Source organism: Ochotona curzoniae, unplaced genomic scaffold (assembly GCF_017591425.1).
Source record: "Ochotona curzoniae isolate NIBS_2020 unplaced genomic scaffold, NIBS_Ocur_1.0 contig_3819, whole genome shotgun sequence".
Taxonomy (NCBI): Eukaryota; Metazoa; Chordata; class Mammalia; order Lagomorpha; family Ochotonidae; genus Ochotona; species Ochotona curzoniae.
Window position 1 is genome coordinate 46,736,948 of NW_024466004.1, and position 25,961 is coordinate 46,762,908.

Sequence of the window (25,961 nt, forward strand, 5' to 3'; positions counted from 1 at the left end):
TCCTCTACCTTGGTGCAGTATTACAGATCAAATTCAGTTGATATTCTTTCATTGCAAGCATCTACTAAGCATAGAGTCCAGCATCTTATTGTCCAGATAAATGCAATGGTTTCTTGGGGAGACCATCTCTGGTCTGAAGGCAGAGCTGGCAGAATATCATCCCGATCAATTAAAAGCCAAAACATAACATCAACAACAATTTACATTATGTAATTAATTGACATGGTATTGAGTAACAAATATGTTTAAAAATGCCAAGTTCTTAACCCATCCTGTGACTACTTCATTGACATTTCAAGTAGTTTCATCATTTTAATGATTCATTTATATGTGTGAGAGGGTGACAAAGAAGGACAGATGCGTGTGTGTATGAGAGAGAGAGAGGTTGATCTTGATCTTTCATTCACAGGATCACTCTAAATGCATGCATAGCTAGATTCAAGTCACATCTCCACTTCCAATCCAGCTTCTTGCCAATGTCACCCTGGGAAGAAGTAGGTGATGGCTCAAGTATGGGATCCCTGCTGCTTATGTAGGAGACCAAAACTGGGTTCTGCACTCCTGGCCTGACCCAGCCCTGATGCAATCTTGGTTCTTGTGGATGTGTAGTGAGTGATTCGGTGGATGAAAAATATTTTGTTCTCACTACCCCTTTCAAATAAAATGAGAATAAAATAATAAAAACAAAGCAAGTATGTAAATTAAAAATAGAATTCCTTTTATTAAGTCAACATGAAAGACTAGGCAACAATGAGAATGGTCATGGTATTTTATTTTTGATGATGCTTACATAGTTGATTAAGATGGGAAGATTCAAGGATTAGGGGAAAGTGACTGAGACCATTGTTTTCAAATTTTATTTTTCTTCTTCCTGTGTCTAGGAGAAGGGGGCATACAGAGGAAAGTGACACCCAGCCTCCCAACCACCCCAGTACCTGAGAATGGGGAATGACCATCTGCTATCATTCCATGGTCCCTTCTGTGGAGTATGCTCCAAAGGCTCTGCTTGAATGGTTTTGATAGTTCTGAAACGCTGTCATTCTCACCACTCCAAGGATGAGGAAATCCTTGAAGTTCCATTGGCTGACACAGTACACCTTAGAGTTTCCATTTGCCAGATATTTACTGTCAAAGCTTGGCTGGGGTGATTTTGTTCTGTCCTCCTTAACTGGTACCAGATTCCCCTGCAGGTCCCAATTGACTACCATACCCTCCACATGCATTTGGGTATCACCTGCTCAGTCAGACCACAGATCCCATGATTATCCCCATGGTTGGAATTCTGACTCCAGCAGTTCAGTTGGGGATTCCCAAAGGAAACCTCATGTGATGTGATTCCAGATCTGACTCGTGTGTGTTTGCCAGTATGAGAGGTCCAGCTTAGTTTGTCACCAAAATCAGCCTATCTGCACACTGATAGCTGCAATTGCTGGGTCAGGTCTGTCTCCGGCCTTGGCTCTTACATAAACTAATGGGTACTATTGCCCAGCCTAGCGCTGCCCACCACACACTTTGCCCTAACACACCAGCAGGAACTGTAACCAAATTGGAGCAACCCTGAATAACCCTCAACAAGCTTGTCCCCAGCTCTGGTTCCTTCTCTTGCTAGTATTTGCAGCAGACTGGTTCAGTCTGTCCTATATCCCATTCAGCTCTCATACATGTGAATGGGTGTTGAAGTCTAGCTCAACCCAACTGACCCTCTGTCCAGTCTACACTCATTCCAGCAGCTGCCACTGCCTGTCTAGCAAGCCCTGGCAGCTGGTTTTCGTGCTCACCAGTAGGAGTTGCATGAGAGGTGTTTACCATTTTGCTACTGAACCCACTCCCTGTCCTGGATCTTGTATTCTCCAGGTAGTTTTACAGCGTAGTTTAGCAGGATTTACCCCCAGTCTCAGCACTTGCCAGCTGATGCTGCAGCAAAGCCCAACCAACCTGCACTTACTCTGGCTCATGCATAAACGATTGGGTACAGTCAGTTAGCCCAGCACTGCTCTGCTCCTACCCTGTTCACATGCAGCCCAACAGGTGTTATTGGCCTTGTCCAGCCTGGTCTATCCCTGGTCCCAGCTCTTACTCTCATCAGTGGAAACAGTGACCCAGCAGGGGAGACCCTATAGTCCCTACACCAGGCTGGCACCCCTGACCAGGGATCGTATGTGCTGGTAGGTGCTGCTATTCAGTCTGGCATGGCCCACTTCACCTCAGCATTTACCAACGGGTGCTTGCCTGGCCCAGCCCAGTCTGCCTGCAGTTCTAGCTCATGCTAGTGGGTATTACAGCCTAGCCCAACACAGCCAGGTCCCAGTCCTGGACCTAATGTGAACTGGTTGGTGTTGAAGCCTGACCTGGCCCATCCTGCACCCTATCTTGGTTCTCAGATCTGTCAATGGGTGTTGTGAACTGGCCCAGCCTGGCTCGCCCCCAGACCTGACATGCACATATGCTTTTGGGTACCATAACCTGGCCTGGTCTAGGCTGCTCCCAGTCTTGGTTCTTATACTCACCTACAGGAACTGTGCCCTGACAGGAGTTCTCTAAGTTCCTCCATCAGGTCTCCTTCCCATGGCAGATCTTAAACACACTGGTGGGTCTTTGGCCAAGACTGATTTAGTTCACCTCCTATTCTGGCACAAACGGTGACCCTGACCAATGAGCCCACACCCATTCCAGTCCTTATTGTTGAGTGTTACAGCCCAGCCACATCTAGTGCATGCCCTGACACAGATCACATGTGGTTCAGAAGGAACCAAGACCTAGCCAAGCCTGTACTACATCCACCCTGGCTCTCACAAACACCAGTGGGTGCTGGAGTCAATCCAAGTTTGGTACACCCCAGACCCTGACCACACCCATGCCAAGGGACACTGCAGTCATGTCCAACTCAGACCACTACCCCCATTCCGGCTGTCACACACACACAGTCACCAGAGGGAACCACCATTCAGCTGGGACATCCCCTAAGCTGCCTAACTAGATCTGTTCCCAGCCACAGATCTTGCATGTGCCAGTGGTTGCTCTGATCCTGCTCAGCATAGCCTGTCCTCCATCCTGGCCTTTGCCATCACATGCTGAAACCTGACCTGGCCTGATCCTAGTCCCAACTCTTGCTGGTAGGTGCTGCAGCCTAGCCCTGCCCAATCTGCTCCCATCCCTGGCTCATGTAAACTGGTAGGTGCTATAGCCTAGCCCGGCATGACCCACACTCCAGCCTGTTTCCTCTACATGCCAGTGGGCTAAGATTGGCCTGGCCTGGCCTGGTCTATTCCCCTGTAGAACCAACCCACACACCTGCTGATAGGTGGAGCTACCTTGCCCGACCTGAGCAACATCCAGGCCTGAATCACAAGCTCACCTGAGAGAGCTATGGCCCACCAGCAGAGTTTCCCAAGTACTGCCACTAGGCTCTCCCCTACGCCCAGGTCTTACATATGCCTGCGGGTGCTAGGCCTCCCTCCGTTCTGGCCTTTGTATGAGCTGGTGGATGTCAAGGCCTGATCTGCTCCACACACCATTCTTGGATGAGCCTGTAGGTACTGTAGCTTGGACCAGCCCAATCTATTCCCAACCCCAGAACCCATGAGTGTCAGTCAGTCTTCTATTAGGGTGGTGTGATGCCCCAAATCTTTGCCTGCCAACAAGGTTCTAAGCTCTGGGCATGTGTGTGACCCAGGACCCTGCACCTCCACACACCCAGGCCCTCTCAAAGTTCCTCAGGCCCAGTCCACCAGCACACATAGCCAGCATGCTGTCCTAGATCTCTCCTCTTTCCTCCCCTCACTCCACCTGGGACCAAGGATGTGGGTAATTCCCCAGGCTCTCTCCACTTGCCTGGGCAGGAGCTTCCCACTCCCCACATACCCTGCCCCTTGCCAAGCAGAGGGCACACTTGTCCCCTATGCCCTCTGCAATCCCACACCTCCAGACCCCCCAGGACTGCAGCCCTCCCGCACAGGTGCAGAATGACAGTGCTCCACCCTCCCATGCAAGCAAGCACTGGTATTTTCTTTTTAAATAGAGAGCTTGGGGCCATTATCATATTTATTTTTTAAGTATTTGAATCAATGTCAGGAGGAAACTCATTAACATTTCCAGCTCAGATGATCATTACTTCCATTGCTGTGCTCGTTTGCTTCGTTCATTACAGTGAGTGAATGGAGAATGGTGACCTCTGATCTACATTTTATTCTTCTATTTAAACTCATTTACCTCTATTGGATATCAGTAGTGTCAAGGTAGAAAAATATTTGTAAACTACTAATAGTAGTTAGTGTTTTTTCTCATCACTCAAACTATCCCAGTCATTGTGTTAACCTCTTTATTTGAAGGATTTTGTGTGTATTGAAGGATTCTTTTCTGCCATATATTTTTAGTACTCTTAAAATTGTAATTTGCTTTTTTAATTTTGTTTTATGACACAGTTTAATAGGCACTGGGATTTCCTGTTCTCCTCCAAAAGTTCCACAACCTATCCCCACTGATTTCCCTTCTATTTTTACAATGGGTGTCTCTCATGAACATTCATTAGTCCATCATGCTGCCATTGAAGTGTCTCCTGACAATGCAGGCATGGACAATGTTGGAGAGTTCAGCATCCTACCATCAGGACATCTTCAGCCATTTCACTGGGAATCAATCCTTGTTCTGTATGTGTTGAGACATACTGCTCTGTCTCCACCTCTGAACATATCAGTTTCTGCTACATTTCCATTATGCATCCCCTTAAATACAGAGCCAGTGTACACATTATAATTTTCATGATAAATTTTGGTAATGTCACTCATTCTTATTGGATCTCTAAAAGCAGAACACATGTTTAAAGCATAATAAACCTGACGAAATTTTTAAGCCTGTAAAATTGAGTATTGAGTCAAAGCAGATGTTTAATAACAGAGAGACAGGAGAACTGATCATGTAAAGTTGATGAGTTGGTATAAATGATTATTGGGATCAGGAGATAAGCCATGATTCTGCTTATCATTAAAAAAAAAAGGAACTGATTCAGAATGAAGTGTCCACACTGTGGAATGACCCAGCTGCTTGTTGAATCAATTGCTATTAATTAGTCCATCTGATGATAGGTTTCTGGGCTAGCATTTCTGAATTCCTGATAGAGTTACTGTATTATTCTTATTTAAACTGACATGACTCTAGAGTGATGAGAGTTTCCATATCACATTTTTGTATCACTTTATAATCATAATTCATGCCTTAGATGCTTTCTGATCCTGCCATAGATCATGGAAATTCACTTTATTTGATATTTCAGTAGGAGGTAATGATGCAGTTCCAAGTTAGGCAAGAATCTCATCTTTCTGAGGTCAGCTGTAGTTGTGAGCAGCAGGGGAGAAGGTGCTTGCTTTTTTTTTCAGCTGAAGGATGCAGTAGTTTCCCAGGGAAGCATGAGGGTATGTGCTAAAGGACCTCAGAGAAGTGCAAGTTAATGGTCAGCTCCTCTCTTCCACCTTGCACCTATTACTTCATTTGATTGGTTCTAGTTTCCTTATGTTTAAAATGAGATAATAGTAGTATCCATATCCCAGGGTTGTAAAGATAAAAATTTAGTTCAAGGAAGATTCTGGCAGTAGGGCCTGGCTCCTGGTAAAGACCGGGTAAACAGAAATTGCTGTTTTTATTGACGTAGTTATCAAGCTACAGCTGTAGGGTTCCTCTAAAACAAGAAGTTTATTTTTCCCCAGTCATTAAACAGAGTTTATTCCAATCAAAAGACAATGAAAGTTAAAATGGATAATACATACAAGTGTATGTTTTCTATGAAGTATATTTATTTTATTAAATTTTGAGAAGCAGATTACATGTTTTATTGATATAAGAAATATCCATTTTATAATTAAGGTTGTCTCTTACTGTTCACAAGAGTTTGGTTCCAGGAACTTTGGGATTATCAACATCCACAGATATTCCTGTTTTCTTAGATAGAATGGTATAGCACTTGAATGAAACTTACACAATCCCATCATGTACTTTAAATCGTTTCCACACTTCCTTTATGTAATAGCTAAACAATGTAGATGCTGCGTAAGTAGTTGCTACACTGAATGATTTAGGGAATAATAACCAACATAAGCCTGTCCTTGTTTAATACACACACATTTTTAAAAAAGTGAATATTTTTGATTTACAGTTGATTTAGGGCTGACTATTTTTTTTTAAACCATGTCTCCTTGGAAATGTACTTACAGAGCACATAAAGTCTGTTCTGTTAATATCAGTAAAAGAAGCATTTTTAAATGTATTTTAAGTTGGGTGAATCGTTCATAGACTCTTTTCTTCCCCATTTTTTACAAGATGTAGAGACTTTGCAGTAATTTTAATGTCCAAATCATAGTACATAAAAAAAGTAAAACTTGAGGATTCAGGAAGAACTGAACACCTTTTATTGTTTGAGCTGGACTGGTCTGCCTTAGATTAGGAAGGCCCCAATGAAATGGTTGCTTAGCTACTAATGGAGTTAGATGAAACGATCTGTTAGCCAGGACTCTTGCTCTCCTCTGTGTGGATGCCTAATAATGGGAGAGTGACTCCAGTGTGTGTGGCCTGACATAGCTGTCAGAGTAAACTGAATCAAGAGAATGAATGAAGAGAGATACCAGAGCTGGCCTGGATGCCAATATTTATCATCTTATATGCCTTATTTTATGTTGGAACTTTTTTAAAGGTACTATGATAGAGAGTTAAAAATAAGAGGAACTGCTGAAATTTTAAGTTGAAACTTTAAGTGATTATTAACTTATATTGGATTTGAAGAAAGAATAACTGAGAAAATCCCATGCTCTTATTGTCAGTACCCTTCCAAAGAGTTTTCTATCAAAAAGGAGTGATAGCTTTGTGGGTGGTATTGTAAGTTCTAGAATAGAAACTGTGTTTTAGTTTTCATCTGCTGCTGTTGCCCACTGATTGTTTATTGCCAATGCCCTGGAATTTTGATTCTCAGAGCAATGTTTGCCTCTGTCCCTTCAAGTCTGGGCATCAGTCCTCCCTGGCTTGGATTTGGAATGAAGCCTTCTGTTCAGACTACACGATTTCTGATATTGGAGCATTAGTATTTTCTGACTCAGAGAATTCAGGTTAGATGCTCTTTCCCATAGGAGCTTAAAGAGCTGTTATAAGATATTTGAATAGCCGTTAAGCAGAAAAAAAGAGTGAACTTTTTGACCTTCTATTAGGACCAAGGGGAGAAAGTTATTAGAAAGGTAATTATAACTCAATATACTAAAGGGTTTACTAATACTTCTCCAGCAAGGACAACCTAACATACAAGGTATTTGGCAAATCATCACTTCAAATACTTAAATATGCAAGACGTATTACAAGGGGTGAAGGATTGACTCTAGTGGTGCCTCAGATGTTGACATATATGCTTATAGTTCACCTGCAGATCTCATTAAAATGTAGTTTCTTATCCAGTATGTTTAGAGTGAGATCCAAGGTTCTGCATTCTAGCAAATTCCTTGTGATGCCAACATTGCTAACTGAATAGCCCCAAAATGAGGGGCCAGTGACCTCCAAAGAACCACATAGTTTTAAGATTCCAGTATTCCAGCTTTGGTAAACCACATAAGAGCTCTTTATGTAAGTCTTTTTGTAAGAAGTCTTTCTGTGTTTCTCTTATTTTCCTCAAAGCAGTATTCCCTATTCTGCCGCCTCAACTGCTACCTATTTTCTTTTCTATAGGTTTTCAACATTTTTTAGCATTTGGCATCTGCTAAATGTTTCATTTCTACCAGCTTTTCTTGATTTGCACAGATTCTGTATCTCACCTGCTCAGTCGTTCCTGAGTGCAGACCCCAAATTCTGTCGTAGGAGTGATGTTAAATAAATCAGGAAATCCAGGTTTTTGTCTCCATCAGGAAGCCCTCAAAAGCTTTTGAATAATAGGTTTGGGCCAGTGGCTGCCCTGGGGACAGACAAAAGTGTTCTTTGCATGGGAAAAGTCCTTTTATTCAATAAAAGCTTATCAAATATATTTTATAAGGAGGAGTCTAAGTGTGATCCCTAAATGCATGGAAGAGGTAAGTAGCAAAAGAAAGGATCTCTTGCATGGTGAGTGGTAGTGTATTGAGATCTCATACTCAGAAGATACTATTATAGAGTAAATGGCAAGAGATAGAAGAATAAGCAAAACTCAAGGAAGACGAGAGAGTAGTGCAAGACTGAAGTCAAATGTGTGGATGCTGTTTTCCAGAAGGTGTGACAATTGTAAAAATAGTTGCCTTTTGTGGGTAGCCCAACCTTGGGTAGTGGCAGCATTTCTGGTTTTCACATTGGCTCCAACTGTAGCGAGGAAACAAAATAATTTGATTTGTGTTCTGTTCCTAGTCCATTCTTTTTCCTCCCCAAGGCTCAGATAACTGTAGCCTCATCCACAAGGAGGAGAATCCTAAAGACATATAGGATAAAGCATAAGGAGTCTGGTTTTGAAGGGATCTTCATACTGCGTAGTTAATTTAAGAAGCAGCTGTGCCAAGAAGAAAGCTGTGAAAGCTAGTGTCTTGAATACACAAATCACATATTATTTGAAAAGATGCTGAAAAATGAATACATAGCCTAATTGTTAGCATGCAAGGTGGATTTTTCTTCATTTATGTGGTTAACAAGAAGCTAAGAAATAAATTCCATTCACAATAGCTTCCAAATATCTAATATCTTTGAATAAATGTAACAAAAGAGCTCTACAAAAAAAATTACAAAATGCTGCTAAAGGAAATAATCAACGATCCCAGGAAGTGGATCCTCATAAACAGTATGAATCAATGTTGTTAAAATGCCTCTGGTGGGCCCTTAAACAACCTAGACATTCAGTGCACTCTCTATCAAACTAGCAATGAAATTCTTTACAGAATTTGTTGACACAATCCTAAAATTCATGTGAAATTACATATGATTCCTCCTCAGTGTAAACACAGGATATTGATTGCTAGAGCCTGGGAATGTTTAGAGATAAAAAACTAATTTCGATTTAAAAAGTAGGAGAATCTGGCTGTGGTTCCTAACGTCCCAAATAAACTAATATGAATGTTGATGATGGGGAAGGAAAGCTGGGATTATTAGAAACTCCGCATTACTACTTTACAATTTCAGTTATGCAAATTGTAAACTATTCTCAAATAAACTGTTTCAATGGAGGAAAAAAACCCCAGTCTTTTAGAAATAGTAAGTTATGCTGCCTGAGTTTTTTTTTTTTAATTCACTTCTTCTTTAATATTTTATGATACAGTTCCATAGGCCCTGGGTCTCCCTTTCCCCCTCCGTAAGCTCCTCCTCCCTCATTATTTCTACACTATATTTTTTTTACAAAGATTTATTTATTTTTATTGCAAAGTCAGATATACAGAGGAGGAGAGACAGAGAGGAAGATTTTCCATCCAATGGTTCACTCCCCAAGTGACCGCAAAGGTCGGAGTGGCACTGATCCGAAGCCAGGAGCCAGGAACTTTCTCCAGATCTCCCATGTGGGTGCAGGGTTCCGAGGCTTTGGGCCATCCTCCACTGCCTTCCCAGGCCAGAAGCAGGAAACTGGATGGGAAGAGGAGCTGCCAGGACTAGATCTTGTGCCCATATGGGATCCCGGCACATTTAATGCAAGGACTTTAGTCGCTAGGCCACCATGCTGGGCCCTAGTTCTTTGGGTTTTTTGAATATATTTTTTATTTTGATAATCTTACAGAGGATCCTCTTAGAGAGGATCAAGGGTTACAGGAAAGTGGGTAATACCATCATTTCCACACTAATATCATTTCTCTTTCTCTCTCTCTCTCTCTCTTTTTTTTCTTCTGTCTCTGGGGTAAAAGAAGAAACAAAGGGAGAAGCCCCACCCAGTCTACCACCCATTCCAGGTCCCCGATGTGAGGCATGCTTCAAGGGTCCTGCTCAAGCAGTTTTGACAGTTCAGCAGTTCTGTATTTCTGCCAATCTCACCACTCCAAGTATGATGAAATCTCTTCAGAATCTGCTGGCTGATGTAGGCTCTTCATAGTTGGGGTTCTGAGATCAGCAGTTCAGTTGGAGGGATCGCCAAAGAAATTTCATCTGAGATGATCTCAAACCTGATTCTTGTGTGAGTTTGCCAGAACAGGGTCTGGAACCATCCGTCGCACCAATCAGCTTATGCACATGCTGGTCCTTGTGATTGCTGCATCAGTTCTGTTTCCAGCCCTGTCTTTGACGTGAGCCAATGGGTGTTTTAGTCCAGCTCGATCCTACCCTCTTCATACTTGGTCCTCCCACAAACCAGTGGGAGCTGCAGCCCAGTTGGGGAGACTCCCATACCCCCACCAGGCCTGCCCTCTATCGTTGTTCCCATGCATGCCAGTATGTACCACAGGCTTGTTCAGTCTGTCCCGTATCCAATTTAGCTCTCATACATGTCAATGGGATCGAAGCTTAGTTCAACCCAACCAACCTACTATCCAGCCCACACACATACTGGCAGGTGCCCCTCTGTCCAGCCACCCCTGCCCCTGTCCTGGTTTTCTTGACCTAGCTCTGCTTCCAGCTTTTTATTTGTTTCCCCCTGGTAACAGGAAATCTTTTGATTTTGAGATTCTTTCTTCTGCCTCCTTCGTTCTGCTTTGAAGACTTCCCACTGTACTTTTAATTTGCTCCACTGTGTTCTTCATTTCTGATATATCAGCTTTCATTTAATTCATTTCCAGTGTGACATATTCCTTAAGCTTCTTGAAATCCTTCTTTATGAGCTTCTTGTTGATAAGAAACTTTATAACAAGTGTTTTTAATTCTGTATCCCCAATTTTCTGAATGTCTGCCTCAGTTAACTCTGAATTTGGCAAAGGTTTTTGCTTCTTTGCAGAGGAGTCTTCAGTAATGTTCATTTTGCCTTTGTTTCGTCTTTTGCTCTTGGCCATTGTACTTCTGGTTATCAGATTTTTCTCCTTGGGGCAGGTTTCTAAGCTGTGTCACCCACTGCTCTGACCAGCAGAGCCAGTAACATGGACAGGGAGAGAGTCTGGGAATGAAGCACCGACAGGAGACCAGTGATGGTGGAAGTCTCTGCAAAGTCTCACTTTATTGCTTCTTCACCTCTCCTCATATGCTCTTCCCCCCACGTCCTAATTTATCCAGGATATTGGATACAGATGAGTCCAATTAGTCTAGGTGTTTTTAGCCACAAGCCCAGTTCCTATTCCTGCCCATTCCAACAAGCGCTAATAAACTCCTTATCCCACAACACCCACATGTCTACAGTTTGATTTTACTTATTGCAGTTGGTACGTGGCACTTTGTTTGCAATCACTTGTGCCACTCTCTCCATCGAGTTCCAGGTCTGGGTTCTTATGTTAGATTTCCATCATGGTTTCGATAATCTCAGCTCCCAGCTAACCAGTCTCCACCTCGTGTGATACCGTACCAAGGATGCAATGTTGTCTATACAACTTTTTCCCCAGTTCTGGTTGGAGCAATTCGCAGGATTAGGGAGACACTGGGTATTCTATATAGCTAGGTTGTTGGTGCTGCTGATCTTGTTGGAACCTGTTGGACATTAGGTCTTAGGGCCACTTGGACGTATTTTGACCCATACAATGCCAAAGTCAGTATTATTTTTCTGTGGAACCAGTGCAGAGCTCAGTAAGTACTTTTTGAGCTCAGCGCATGCGCAGCTCACTGTTGTCCCTTCCGTCTTAAAACCTTTGCCTCACCATACAAAATGGCACCTGATATGCCACTATGGCAGTTCTTGATTTGCTGGCCATCAGGTCTGAGGGCTACCCTGACCTATTTTTGGTGGAACTTGTAGGATGCCACGTTGTTGCAGTTCGCTGAGTCGGAATGAGTTCACTCTCAGGTAAGTGCATGTGCAGTCCTATCTCTTAGCTTTTGCCTCTTTAAACAAAATGACACTTGATTCAGATCTAGGGAGTGGACTGGGCTGTGGAATTCACCCTGTTCCCATACTACCCCTCTGGAACCTGCAGCTCTGTCTCTGCTCCTAGTCACATCAAACAGACCAGCAGGACTAACATTTCTTTAGGTTCATCTCTTGAGCACCCAGTGAACATCCCTTCCCACCTTGTTGCTGATGGAGTTGCAGCTTCAGATGCTTTTCATATCACCACTTGCTGAATGCCACTGGTATTATCAGTCACTGCAACACCACACCATCATGTCTGCTGCTTTCCCGTGTCTGTCAGTCTCCAGGTGCCCCTCTGCTGCCGTTCTGTCTTTTCCTGTTTCCTGAAATGTGCCCTCTCTGCTTCACACTGCCTAATGTTTCTCTGTTTAAATGGTCCCTTACCCTATTCTGCCATTTTGATTGTCTCTACTGCCTGAGTTTTAATATATACTAATATGATCTTGCAGTTTTAGTTTGCTCTGTGATACTTTAGTCCTAGAGTGTTACCATACTGTTTTAGGAAAAAAAAAAATAAAATATCTCTTAATGTATGGGATAAAAATTTCCACTCACCAAACATCTCCACTCTTTCAGTCCATTAATCTCCCCAGATGGATTGGGTTCCTTCTGCTGTTGTGAGATAAAAGAGGTACTTAGTCTGGTTGTACTGTGTTAGGGCCCCCTTCTCTAACGGAAGGGAAAGGGGACATGAGGTTAGTCGAACAGTCTCTAAATTTCATGCCCAGCCTGTGTGTGAGAATTGACAAAAATACAATAAAGAACAATCAGTACTCACACTAAATTGAGCAAAAATATAATTTTGTTGATTCTGAAGTTAGTTCCAACCTCATGGCCATTGTAAACATTACTTATTGTGTAACACTGAACTTAGAGAAAATGTGAGTGACCCAGCCGGATCTGCAGCAACCATTGCAAGTTTCTCTGTTCAGTGGTTAGCTTTTATTTAACTCTCTGAAAAGGTAAGGTTTGATTGTGCTCCCGGATTCAGTGGAGTATTTGGATTCTTGATTAAAATGAAAATTCCTATCACATCTTGCCATGTCTAGTTTAATGTTAGAGCTGCACAAACTTTACCAGAAGTGTTTCAACAGCTTTCACTGCTCAGGAAAATCTGTTATCTGCCATCTTCATTCTTTTTGAGGCTGTGGCAGAATTGTTGCCAGTCTGGGCTATGGCACAGTGTACCAACCTAAATGTTACTATGGCTCATCTTGTGATTGAGTGACAACTACATGACCCAAGAAAACAAGTTCATGTACTTTGATTGAAAGATTCGATCTTGCCATTTTTTTGTGTGAAATAGAGTCAATATTGTACCATAAATTCACAATTTCCTCTGTGGTAAGCACTTAGAATGCATTATATTCTCTCAAACTGGGCTTTCGATTAGAAAGATTTGTAGTGGTGGCAAGGCATTATGAGCCAAGAGCGAGCTGTGACAACGGTAAGTCTCAACCTAGTCAAGCTTCTTCCAAAGACAGATAATGTAGACTAGGCAAGGGTCTGCAGTGATTCCATTTTTCTACACAGAACTTTATCCTGAGCTTGGCAGGATGTCCTGGCTTGACAGAGGACATTGCCATGGATTTTTTATATAAGATTCTTTTTTCGAATGGCTAACTTTGTACTCACTTCTATTTCTGAATCTTTTATGGTGGATTTCTTTCTCTTTAGCTTCATGATTTTATATTTCAGTGCCAAGCCACACTCTTCATTCAAAACCCCTTGCTTATGTGGAAGTAATTCTTTTTGTTTATAACACTTATATCAAACAACAGGATATTATTTGTACAAGAGTTGTTGAAGACCTTGTTGATTTATTCATTCATTCGCCAGTTTCATGAATCTGTGTTATACATGTAAAAAGGTTTAGGAGCGCTACAGTTAAGGAGTTTAGAGTTTACCTTGTCAAGTTTAATACTTAATACAGCACCACCTTCTTATCCCCTTATAGCACAAAAAGTAGGCTTTGTTCGTCCCTGTGGGCCTCAGCTGATCTTATGCTGTTTATCATGCTGGATAACATGGGTGGCTGGTGTCTCACTGTGCCAAATGAACAGGTTCTTCCTTACTCTGATGGTATCTAATGATGCTTTTCCTAATTAGGTATCTTGAAAATTTATTAAAGTGAGACATTGATTTTGATTTAATAGTTTCTTTTTTTATCTCTCTTGATTAAATATCTAATTTTTAAAAAGCTATCTTAAACATTAAACTTGTGCTAAATTTCAAACACAATAAGATGTCAAAATGGAAGTCCTGTGTTTTTCCAAGTTGTGCTGATTATTTTTCTGAAGCATTCATTCCATAAAGTAAGAGTTTAGGAATATTCAGCAGAGATGAAAATGTAAAGTGGGACTGTCATTAGGACAGAGTTTGAAAATTATTTCAGTAGGAAATGAGTAAAGGAGGTTGTGAGTTTTCATCTCAGTTGGAATCAAAGTGGGACCTTGGAGAGCAGGGTGGTCAACCTGGACTGTACCAACAATTTCTACCCACTGAGTTTCCATGGTATACCAGGTGTTACACCTGCTTTGTAATATTCTTGTGTCTAAACTTTAACACAATTTTGTAAGTTTATATCACCCCCATTTTACAGGGCAGATACTTGAAGTTCAGAGAAGTAACCAGATTTGTTAAAGGTCAAGTGTTCAGGATCAATTGCCCACCTGACCAGCAGGTTTTAGGGTCAGAATTGGAATCCTATGCCTTCCTAAATAATTCCAATTGTTAAAAATAGTTTCTAAAGTGCAGCTGTTTGCAATATGCAGTTGTTACATGTTCATTATTGTGATGCACATAATACCTATGTGAGTTAAAATTGAGAGTCTTAACCAGTCCCCTGTGCAATCATGAACAACAGAATGTTTCAGACAGTGATAGACTGCATGAGTGACAGTGGCATCATTAGATGATAAAACAACAGAAGCATTCAAGTGATTTCATAGCCACAGTATCATAACATATGTTTATAGTGATTCTGAATTCAACACAACTACAGTGCAAGTGATTTCATAGCCGCAGTATCATATGTTGATAGTGATTCTGATGTCAACACAACTACAGTGCAAGATGCATAAGGTTTAGTCCATGCAATTAAGGCATGACATGTTACTTGATAATAAGCAATAAGGTTGCTGCTTATGTACATACTATTCTATACTAAATCCCGCTTTTATTGTTATTTTAGCACTTGCCTCTTATATTTAAAAAGTTACTGTAACACAAAATGCTGTTACACTCTCAAGTGCATCATATGACTGTGTTTACTGCTCTCATGACTGCATCAAGAGGCAGCACCGAATGATTGACTCACACCCTCTAGGTTTGTTTAAATGTTTGCACAGTGATAAAACTGCCTAATGTCACTTCTCTGAACATGTTCCTTACCATTAAGTGACATGTGACTGTAATATAGCCTAGAAAAAAGTATTTAATTGCATTCATACAAAGCTATTACCAATTTGTTGGGGATATTTGGGTTGTTGTTTGATATTCAAACATGTAAAAATACAGCTATATATTCTTTATGGAGTTGTGTTCTTTCCCCATTTCTGCTAGGCCAGTCTTCAAGTTCAGGGGCTCACATGTTCTGATGGAGAATCTCTCGTTTATGACATCATTACCTTGGGTGCTTTTAACAGACCTAAGGAAAACAGATTTTGAAAACTCCCCTGACAGTTTGTTCTGTATTTTAACATTTGCTCTCAGAAAATTTTTCCATTTCTTTCAGCCAGATCATTGTTATGCAGTTTGAACCCTTTCTGTCTTACTTCATGTATGGGGTGGATATGAAGCAGCTGATCACCACACTGGCTACAATAGCAACTTGGAAGATCTACACAAATAAAGTTGGTATAAGGAATAGCAAAAAGTCATCCACCTGAACTACAAAAAGCAACATTGGGGCCCGGTACAATAACCTAGTGTGGGCTAACCGGCTATGCCTTGTGTGCGCCGGGATCCCATATGGGTACCGGTTCTAATCCTGTTGGTCCCATTTCCCATCCAGCTCCCTGCTGGTGGCCTGGGAAAGCGGTCGAGGATGGCCCAAAGCTTTGGAACCCTGCACGCATGTTGGAGACCCAGATGAAGTTCCAGGGTCCTGGCTTTGGGTCGGCACAGCTCTGGCCATTGCAGCCACCTGACAAGTGAATCATTGGATGGAAAATCTTCCTCTCTGTCTCTCCTCCTCTATATATCTTACTTTGTAATAAAAATAAACCCTTTAAAAAAGCAAACATTGGAAAGCCACAATTCCTTTCAGGTTCTTTTTGAAATGACTATGAGAAATCTAGCTGAAAATTCAGAATTATATAAATTTCAAGTTTTTTAATTAGATTTTTGCTGTTAAATTTGAAGTCTCATATACAAAAGCAGAATCAATTTAACATGATGATTTTTTTCTAAGCATTTTAAAAATCTAAAACGTAACTGAGTTTCTCTTCATGTATCAATCCTTTCAACCAAGAACAAATAAAAAAAATTTTTTTTCATTCCGTTCCTATGACAGAAAGTAAGCTTTTCTAAGAGCTTACCAAAAGTTATACATCATTATAAAGCCCTCCTATGGACTATCTGTAATATTCAAATCAGCTTATGCAGTGAGTGAACTTTTTAGACAATTTTCCGTTAAGTAAACTGACTCTATCATGCACCAACTATTGTGAGTGTTCAAGCCCAAAAGTGTTTGGTTAGATTTGCCTTCACTCACTATACTCCGCTGAGGATCCTGACTTTCTCCCATCCAAGTACTAACCAGGCCCGACCCTGCTTGGCTTCCGAGATCAGACGAGATCGGGGCGCATTCAGGGTGGTATGGCCGTAGACAGGATCTTGACTTTAAATTCAGAGCTTTCAGAGCCAGCATTGTGGAATAGTGGGTTAAGTTGCTACCTATGATTCTGGCATCCCGTATGGGTGGATGCTCTGGCTCAAATCCTGGCTGCTCTACTTCTAGTACACCTTCCAGGGAAAGCAATGTAATGTGGCCAAGTACTCGGGCCCTGCTCCTCACAAGGGAAAGCTGAGTGAAGTTCCTGAGTTTCACCTTCAACTGTCCCGCCCTCATCATTATGATCCTTTGAGGAGTGAACCAACAGACAGATCTCTTTCCCACTTTTGTGTAGTTATGCATTTCAAATGAATGAACAAATGAGTCTTTTTAAAAATTTATTTTATTTTTATTGGAAAGTCAGATATACAGAGAGGAGGAGAGACAGAGGAATATCTGTCCATTGATTCACTCCCCAAGTGGCCACAATGGCTGGAGCTGTACTGAACCAAAGCCAGAAACCTGGAACTTCTTCCTGGTCTCCCACGTGAGCACAGGGCCCCAAGGCTTTGAGTTGTCCTTGACTGCTTTCCCAGGCCACAAGCAGGGAGCTGGATGGAAAGCGGGGATGCCGGGATTAGAAGAAGCACCTATATGGGATCCTGGCATGTTCAAGGTAAGGACTTTAGCTGCTAGACTACCGCGCCTGGCCATCAAATGGATTAATGAATCTTTTAAAAATGTTACAGAGCTTTTTCCTTTACTTTATTGGTATATAATTGACCAATAAAATTCTTTTTAAATATTGCAAATATGAAAGTTGACATTTTAGTAAATTGTACATTGTGGGCCTGGTACAGTGGCCTAGCAACTAAAAGTCCTTGCCCTGAACACACCTGGATCCCATATGGGCACTAGGTCTAATCCTGGCAGTTTCACTTCCCATCCAGCTCCCTGCTTGTGGCCTGGGAAAGCCGTCGAGGACAGCTCAAAGCCTTGGGAACCTGCACCCACGTGGGAGACCTGGAAGAAGTTCCTGGCTCCTGGCTTTGGATCAGTGCCGCTCCGGCCTTTGCAGTCACTTGGGGAGTGAAACATCGGACAGAAGATCTTCCTCTCTGTCTCTCCTCTTTGTATATTTGACTTTGCAATAAAAATTTTTTTAAAAAAATCTTAAAAATTGTACATTGTAAAATAATCACTAGGTAAGGTAAATAGCATATCTATAACCTCCTGAATGACTTTTTCTTTTCTTTCCTTTTTAATTTACTTATTTTGGGAGTGAGAATAGTTAAAATACAATGTCAGCAAAAATTTAAGTATGAATGCATACTGTTAGCTATAGTCACATTGGTGTACCTCAGATCTTTGAAACTTACTCATTTTTATTCATTTTCTATTGTTTTCTATGAGACAGTTTTGCAGGTACAGGGATCCCCCACTACCATGTCCCTTTACTCCCTTCCATTCTCCCCGCTACTGTTCCCTCCCATACTATTGCAATAATTTAGTCTTCCAGCAATAGTCACAAGTCTAATATTCTGCTGTTTAAATGTATTATGCCATTGTAGGTATAAGCAATGGTGAAAAATGTAATATTCTATTGTCAAGGTTTCTTCAACAGTTTCATTGGAGTCTCCTTTTATTTTGGAGTGGAGATGCACACTAAAACATATCTTTATTTCCGTGTATGCTAGTCTCCATTACACAGTTTGAATATATGTGTGTACATTTTTATATATAGCTATTGGTCTTGTATTTTGCATGAAGGTTATCTTACATTAGAGAGAGGAATATGTGATAATTATGCTTTTGAGATTGGCTTATTTCACTAAGCATAGTCTCTAGTTGAAACTATTTTGTTGTAAATGGTAGAATTCTATTCTTTTTAATGGCTGACTAGTATTACTTGGAGTACATGTACCACAGTTTATTTATCCATTCCTCTTTCAGCAAGCATCTGGATTGGTTCCTATATCTTCATTATTGTGGCTTATACTGCTATAAACATAGGGCTGAAGGTCACTTTCTCACATGCACATTGCACTTCCTATGAATAGGTTCCCATGAGTGGCATAGCTGGGTCATTGGGTAGAGCAATTTTCAGTTGTCTGAGCACTCCCATACTGAATTCCCCACATCCATGCCAACAGGTCTAATTCATCTTGCATTACTGAAACTGCATGGTGTTTGAGCAACATGTTCCATTTCCCTCTTCCCCTAGTCTTGGCACATGAGTTGAACTACTTCAGATTTCATACATAAATGAGATTATCCAGGATCTGTCTTTCTGTTCAACATAAATCACATTGTTAAAGTGTTGGTGGCCACAGACCCAGGCATGACAAGGACACTGTTATCAAATAAGATCTTTCAGGAGTCTAGAGATCAATTCCTAGTAGAGCAAAACAGTCGGGTTTTGCTTGGATAAGGTTAATTCTTCCCTATGGAGAACAGGTTTTCAAATAATGCATATTTACTATATTGGATGTATTCCACACTTATTAAATTTATTAAAAGTGTGCAACTTAACATAATATTTGGTCCTATTTTTTAAAAAAAACATGTAAGTGGTCAAGTTTAAATATATTACAGTTTTCATTTGAAAACTGATCATTTATAAAAGAACAGGTTTTCAGTAAATTGACAGTTAGGAGAATTATTTTTGAAGCAAGCTGGTGTGCACTGAATGACTTCTCCAATAGCTCTTACATTGTAGCAGGTATGAAAATCACCTGCAGGTCCTATTACCACACTGATTGTTGGGCCTTTTCTTAGGATTTATTCTTAGGAATAAAGCCCTAAATATCCACACTCAAAACAGTTCCCAGTTGATGCCACACTTTGAGAATCAAAGGAGTAGAATGTGTGGTACAGGTAGATGAAAGGAACAGATGTGTCATTAAAAGAGGCAAAATAAAGTCGGAGGAATTCAAGAGAGAAAAACTCACTTTCCTTGACATGCTAGCCAGCATATTCAGGGTGTCTACAAATGACTTGGTTGCAGAGAACACGGGATGCGAGTGGGCCTACGCGGTCACCTGCAGTGAGGTTCCATATGTGAGGAATGCATTGTTGTGTGCATTGTTACCGTGACTGTTGGGACGTCAAAGTGACAGCTTTGTGGAAGCTTTGTAGAAGCATTTCAAGGATCAAGATCCATCTTTAACTTTCAAGCTTTTTCTTTTCTAAACTTCCCAGGATCTTTACTTCCTTCTTTGCTAAACCACATAATTTGGCCTCTCTTTTTTTCCTGACCTCAGGCCATGTTCAGCCTTTGCATGGTGGAGAGTGGAGCTGATGAAGTGAATTTGCATGGCGTGACCAGCCTTGGCTTGAAGCAAGCACTGGAGTTTGCATACACAGGACAGGTATGGTATCAAATGTGATGCGGAAGGCTTTCCACTCTAGTTACAACTTAACAGAGCAGAGTAACCTTGCAGAAGGAGGTTGAATTATCTTCTTGTTACTCATTTTGGTGTTTAAAAAATTTTTCACCTTCCACTTAATTTTTATACCTGAAGTAGTAAAAAGTTAAATAGAGCAATTTAATTCTAATATGTTCCAGTTCACATAGTATTTTAATCTGAAGTCAAGTGCTTTCTGGCACCTTTCGACAATATTCTAAAGAACTGTCGTAAAGAAGACTTTGCAGATAGCTTGAATTCTCAGCTACCATTTAAACTCATGATTCATTCCTGGCATTCTTGTCATAAAAATGAAAAGAAAGTTAAAACAAAAATTAAAGCTCCAAAAGCAGAGTCCTGTATATGGCACCCTGCCTGCCCACATACCTCAGGCTCTAAGACACTTACGTGAGAATGTAATGCATTGATATCCTAATTTGTTCATCACTAAATTTGTGACAAGAGTAACAGAGTTCTCTGAGGACATCTATCCATGTTTGAGAATTTATCAAATGACTCAATTCAGGCTCAGTAGTGTCCCTGCTAAGAAGACGAGAGGAGAAAAAGGAGGGGAAGGAAGCAGGAGAAGAGGAAGAAGAGAAGGTTAAGGAGAAGAAAGGAACAACTTCTCTCAAATGGCTCATGTCCTGGTGAACTGAAGAGGCTAATATGTTATTACATATCTTCACTGGAATGTGGTTTGTACAGGAAGCAGAACATAGAACAGTGGGGAAAGAAGTGAGGACCCCTGGACCACCAGTACAATATTTCTCAGAGAATTTGGTGAGTCTAAAAGGAGGTATGGGACTTGATCTCTTCACTAAATTTTTTTTAAATACATAATACTGTCTGCTCACTTTTATGAAATTAGTGTGAAAGACATGTGCCAAAGAATAGTTGAGGCAATTCTGGCAGCTTCAACAAAGTAGGAAAAAAGGGAAAAAATTGCCCATCAAGTAACAGGTACTATAGGGAAAATAAAAATGATGAACCACATATTCAGTGCTAGTCTAGCCAAATTTTATGCCTTGAAAAACTAATGAAGACAATTGTTTTTCACAGTTACCAGAATATATTGCTAATGAGGTAGGTTAATACTGTGTTTTATGCTTTCTGGATTATATTTGTAAAGAAACAACAACTCTAAATTGTATCTTGTGTATATTTATGTCTTTTACTCAAATTATGCTTGAACCTACATGTGCCTGTTTCTGGGGTTTGATAACTAATAACTCATCCTTCACTGATGAAAATGACATAATTACTTTTTTTTAAGTGGAGCTTATATAAATGAGGAGGTTTTTTCTTAGCTGCTTTCACAAGTAAATTGCTTAAGCTTAGAGCTATAAGGTATAAAGCATACTTAAATTGTTAGCAAACAAAAGGTTACAGACTGGGAAGGCAAAATAGACATAAAATATGTAAGTGGTGAAACACACATAAAAATTCCTGAAAGGCCTCCATATTGCTTGCTCTAGTCGTTTTGTGTTTTCCTTCAGAATGACCAAGTTTATACACACTCACACTCACACATACACATACACCACAGACTCTTCACAAAAGTATATGCAGAATGCATATTCTGAAAAAACTGTACACTAATTTTTAAAAATGTTGCTCAAAATATACTTAGCTTTTAACTTGATTTTCCATGGCCTTCTTGAAGACCATTTACATGTGTGTATTTACGCGTGTGTGTGTGTGTGTGTGCCTATAAGTGTGTGTACTCCCGGTGACATGAAGCAACTGTGAATTGTGAGCTAAAAATAGAAGAACAGGAGCTGACAGACTTTTCTGGGGACAAATACACTACCCTGGAAGAGGTAAGAAGTTTGCAGACAGACAACTATGTGTGAATGACCAGGAGTCAAATGCCTCGGTTACTCAGATTCCACTTCTATTAGAAAAACAGAAAAATGAGTAACAGCCTATAGGTAGTTAGTTTATGTACCTTTAAAAAGGAAAAATGAAACAAAAGGAAGGAAAAGGAAATTGAGGCTGAGAGGTGCAAGGGGGAGACCAAGGGTCAACCCTGTATTCGAATTTATTCTTTCTAGAGACCAGAGACCCATTCTGGCCTTTCGGATTTCTTTACAAGACACAGAGAAAGATATCTTCTATCTAGTGATTCTCTCTGATAGTAGCTGCCATGGCTGGAGTCTGGAACTGCACCTGTGTCTCCCACGTGGGTGGAAGGGGCTCAAGCACTTGCGACATCCTGCGATGCTTTCACGGGTACTTTCGCAGGAACTAGAATGGAAGCAAAGTGTATAGAATGCAAACTGGTGGCTATGGGATGCCCATGTCACAGACAGAGGCTTAACTTGCTGCACCGCAGTGTCAGTCCTCCAGACCCATTCTTGACTGCGCACACATAGAGCAGTATCAGCCTGCAGTGTACAGAAGCGACTCACCCACTCAGTGTGTAGCCGAGCGGCCAGAGCTGACACTTCATGAATCACCTTCTGAAAGTAGCCAGCTATGGCACTTGGAACTTGATGTGCATTGTTAGATCTCATCTTTAAAGCAGCTCTGAGAAATTGGGTGATCCCATTTTTAAGGCAACAAGCTCAGGAAGGAGCGGTGAATTGACTAAGATCATTTTCTCAGTACATGTTGACCCAATTAGTCAAAGTTGCCTTGTTTGAATGTCCTATGCCATTAGACAGAAGTCAAGCTATATTTATTATACATGGTTGGGGGTGGCAAGGAAATGTTTGGATATTTATAGGCTGAACTATTTGCATTGGCTCCCAACCTGGAAACTGTGTGTTTCCAACACTCAGTCTAGGAGCTTTTACGATTGTTCCACTTGCATTATCCATTTGATTATTCTTTGCTGCAGAGTGGAAGCTGATATGATCTTCCCCGGCCAACACCCAAGGAATTTTGTTTCAAAAGCATCAAAATGACTTCACAGTAAAAGTATTCCCATTGAGGCAGGGACATAGGCCATGGAGGGGAGACGAAGAGGGAAGAAATGAAATTTAATAGTTTGGCAATGTGAAAAGCTGCTTTTTGTTGCTATGGTATTAAAATTTGAATTAAACAAAGAGGGAAAATTTGAGATGTGAAGGAAAGCATAATTCCTCAAATCCTTCATTCCTGGTTATTGTTACAGACATTCACTGGCATGCAGTCTTTTAACCATGCCATGCATATAGATTTGTAAAATTTCAGGGCTGACATTGGATTTATCTACTTACTGCGATTTCTACTGACAGCTGATTATATGTTTAGTCAGCTGTAGTAAGTATAGTATAAAATTTAAAGATTTTAAGTGCCTGAAAATTGTTGCTGTCTTAGAGAGAAGTTTGAAGTACAGAGTGGGAGTGATGAATGAATACCGCTAAGTGTAACGATGGGTGCGTGTCCCTCCTACACAGAGCTCTAAAGTATAGCCTTCTTTAAAATTGGCCTGCAGATTTCATCCAGGAAACTTTAATGAATAAACAACCTTTTCCCTAATGGTGATACATGCTCTGAAAATGCATGCACTTTTCCTACCAATTTAACAATCCCAGAGCTACGCAAGCACACTCTGTCATAGTGTCATTAGAGACATGCCCCTCCTCCACGCACATCCTGTGCAGGACACTGCTTGAGATTTATCTCATCCCTTGTGGGTGTCCTTACCAAGTATAAACAGGTGACATGCTTACAACAGAACCAGACATGAAAGACAAAGGGGCCAGGCTTCTCCTCCAAAAGCACTGTTCTGGAAGCACGGTCAGAAGCAAATGGTGTGACATAAGCTATCACTGGGTAGATATGCCTTAAGGAGAAAATAGCAACAAAGTAAATCCAGCAAAACATGAAATTCTCTTATACTGGAGTACCCATTTTAACCTGAGATTCCTTATTCTCCAGCTGTGGCCAAGAAATGGTTTCATTTATCACATCAGATGAACAAAAGGAGAAAAGACTGGTGGATATGTTACTTGGGACTAGGAATCTCCTTTATTATTATTATTATTATTATTATTATTAATTACATTGTATTATGTGACACAGTTTCATAGGCTCTGGGATTCTCCCCAACCCTACCCTAACCCTCCCCTCCCCCCATGGTGGATTCCTCCATCTTGTTGCAGTATTACAAGTCAAATTCAGTTGAGAGTCTTTCATTGTAAGCATCTACCAAGCAAAGAGTCCAGCATCTAATTGTCCAGATACATTCAACGGTTTCTTGGGGAGATCATCTCCGGTCTGGAGGTAGAGCTGGCAGAGTATCATCCTGGTCAATAAAAGGTCCCAACTTAACATCAACAACAATTTACAACATTATGGTATCAATTGTCATGGTTTTGAACCAGTGTGTTACGAGATGCAAGCTCTCAACCTCATCCTGTGGCTACTTCATTGACATTTTGGTTTTGGTTTATATATAACCAGCTTCTATATACCTTAAAATGGCTATAGGGTATTATTCAGCTGTCTCGTGTCTAGGAATCCCCTTTAAACCTAGGGAAAAAGCCAGCTACCTAGGAGCAATCAGGTATTACCCAAAACAAAGCAAAGTGAACACACACAAAAGATGCAGCCATCCAGTGGGAAGCAGAGAACTTTTTGTTCTCTGTGAAAAGCCTTGCTTGGAAACGGGAAAGACTTTCATGCTCAAAGGCCTTAGGACTAAAATGGAAGCAAACTATGCAGAAGCACAATGGAATGTGTGTTTGATGCTTTGGCCATGATGATGTCAAGAAAGGAGGACTGTGCTTGTAAGCCAAGTACTGAGGTTAATACCTCAGTTCCATGGAGTAAGGGTTTTGATCTGTTCAGCTTCCTCTTTTTTCCTAGAGAATGATCCTCTATTCAGTCCCTTGGAGCCTAGTGGAAGATCCCAGGGACCTAGTGAAGGAAAAAAACTATGCACCAAATGATAGTAGTTTGTAGTTTGTAGTTTCTTTTAAAATCCTGTACTTCCAGGTAAACTCAGCTTGTCAGCCATGAACCAGCTAAGTCCCATCTGGGACTTTGTAGAAGAAAGATCCTTTGGTATCTGTGTTGTGTTGTTTTCCTTTCATTGCCAAATAATTCCAATTTTTGGCCTCTCATCAACACAGAAGAATTTAAAGGGAACCCCATCCTAGGAACACTTCTCTCGATAATTATTCAGTGACATTTTCCTAAGGAACATTATATAATATAAACATTATTGTAGATATTTTAATAAATTTTTTGGCCATCCAGAGAAGTTTGATATTAACTATCAATGCATAAAAAAATTCTAGCTATATGAACAATCAGGTAAAAATATTCACACAGTTAGGAAGGTGAAACAGGAAATAAAAAGAAAAGCTAAAACAGGAAGTCAAAACTGAAGGAACTCCTCTTCGTTAATGTACCTTATCCTACGTAGCAAAGGTTTTTCTTTCTCATTCTCATTTGCTTTCCTAATAAGTTCTTGTGGCTTTTTCTAAAGATAACCCTGATCAGGCATATGCAGTAGCATTGAATTTTGGTGGTCACGGAGACTATTTATTCTCTACAGAAAAATACTATCTGGAAACCTGAGCATCAGGCCAGACAGCAGAATGATGAGAGTCTTGTTTGGAACTGCTTTCTCATGGAGCATCGCTTCAGGAGTGAATGTGTCACTTTATATGGAAAAAGTTCCCATGAGAATTGCTTATAGACATAGCATGGCAGAGATAAATGGTTTGCACATGGAGCAGATCTGAGATAGATTTTCTTTTTTCTTTTTTTTTTTTTTGGAGATTCATTTGCTTTTTTTAAGTTTTTTTTTTAATTATTATTTATTTTTGTTGGAAAGTCAGATATACAGAGAGAAGAACAGACAGAAAGGAAGATCTTCTGTCCACTGATTCACTCCCCAAGTGGCGTGAAGGCTGGAGCTCAGCCATTCTGAAGCCAGGAGCCTGAG

General features: G+C 40.7%; 1 protein-coding gene across 7 annotated transcripts in view; it reads left to right on the forward strand.

Annotated features, from left to right (window-relative positions):
• The window catches only part of KLHL32 (kelch like family member 32), a 185,753-nt gene that overhangs the window by 68,492 nt on the left and 91,300 nt on the right, over nucleotides 1–25,961 (forward strand). For 6 of the 7 annotated variants that reach the window (XM_040983795.1, XM_040983797.1, XM_040983799.1 and 3 more), the window contains one exon: nucleotides 19,931–20,038. The exons of the other annotated variant lie outside the window; for it this stretch is intronic. In XM_040983795.1, coding sequence (XP_040839729.1) covers nucleotides 19,931–20,038 — 108 coding nt within the window. The remainder of the gene's footprint in view (nucleotides 1–19,930; nucleotides 20,039–25,961) is intronic. 7 annotated transcript variants of the gene reach the window in all.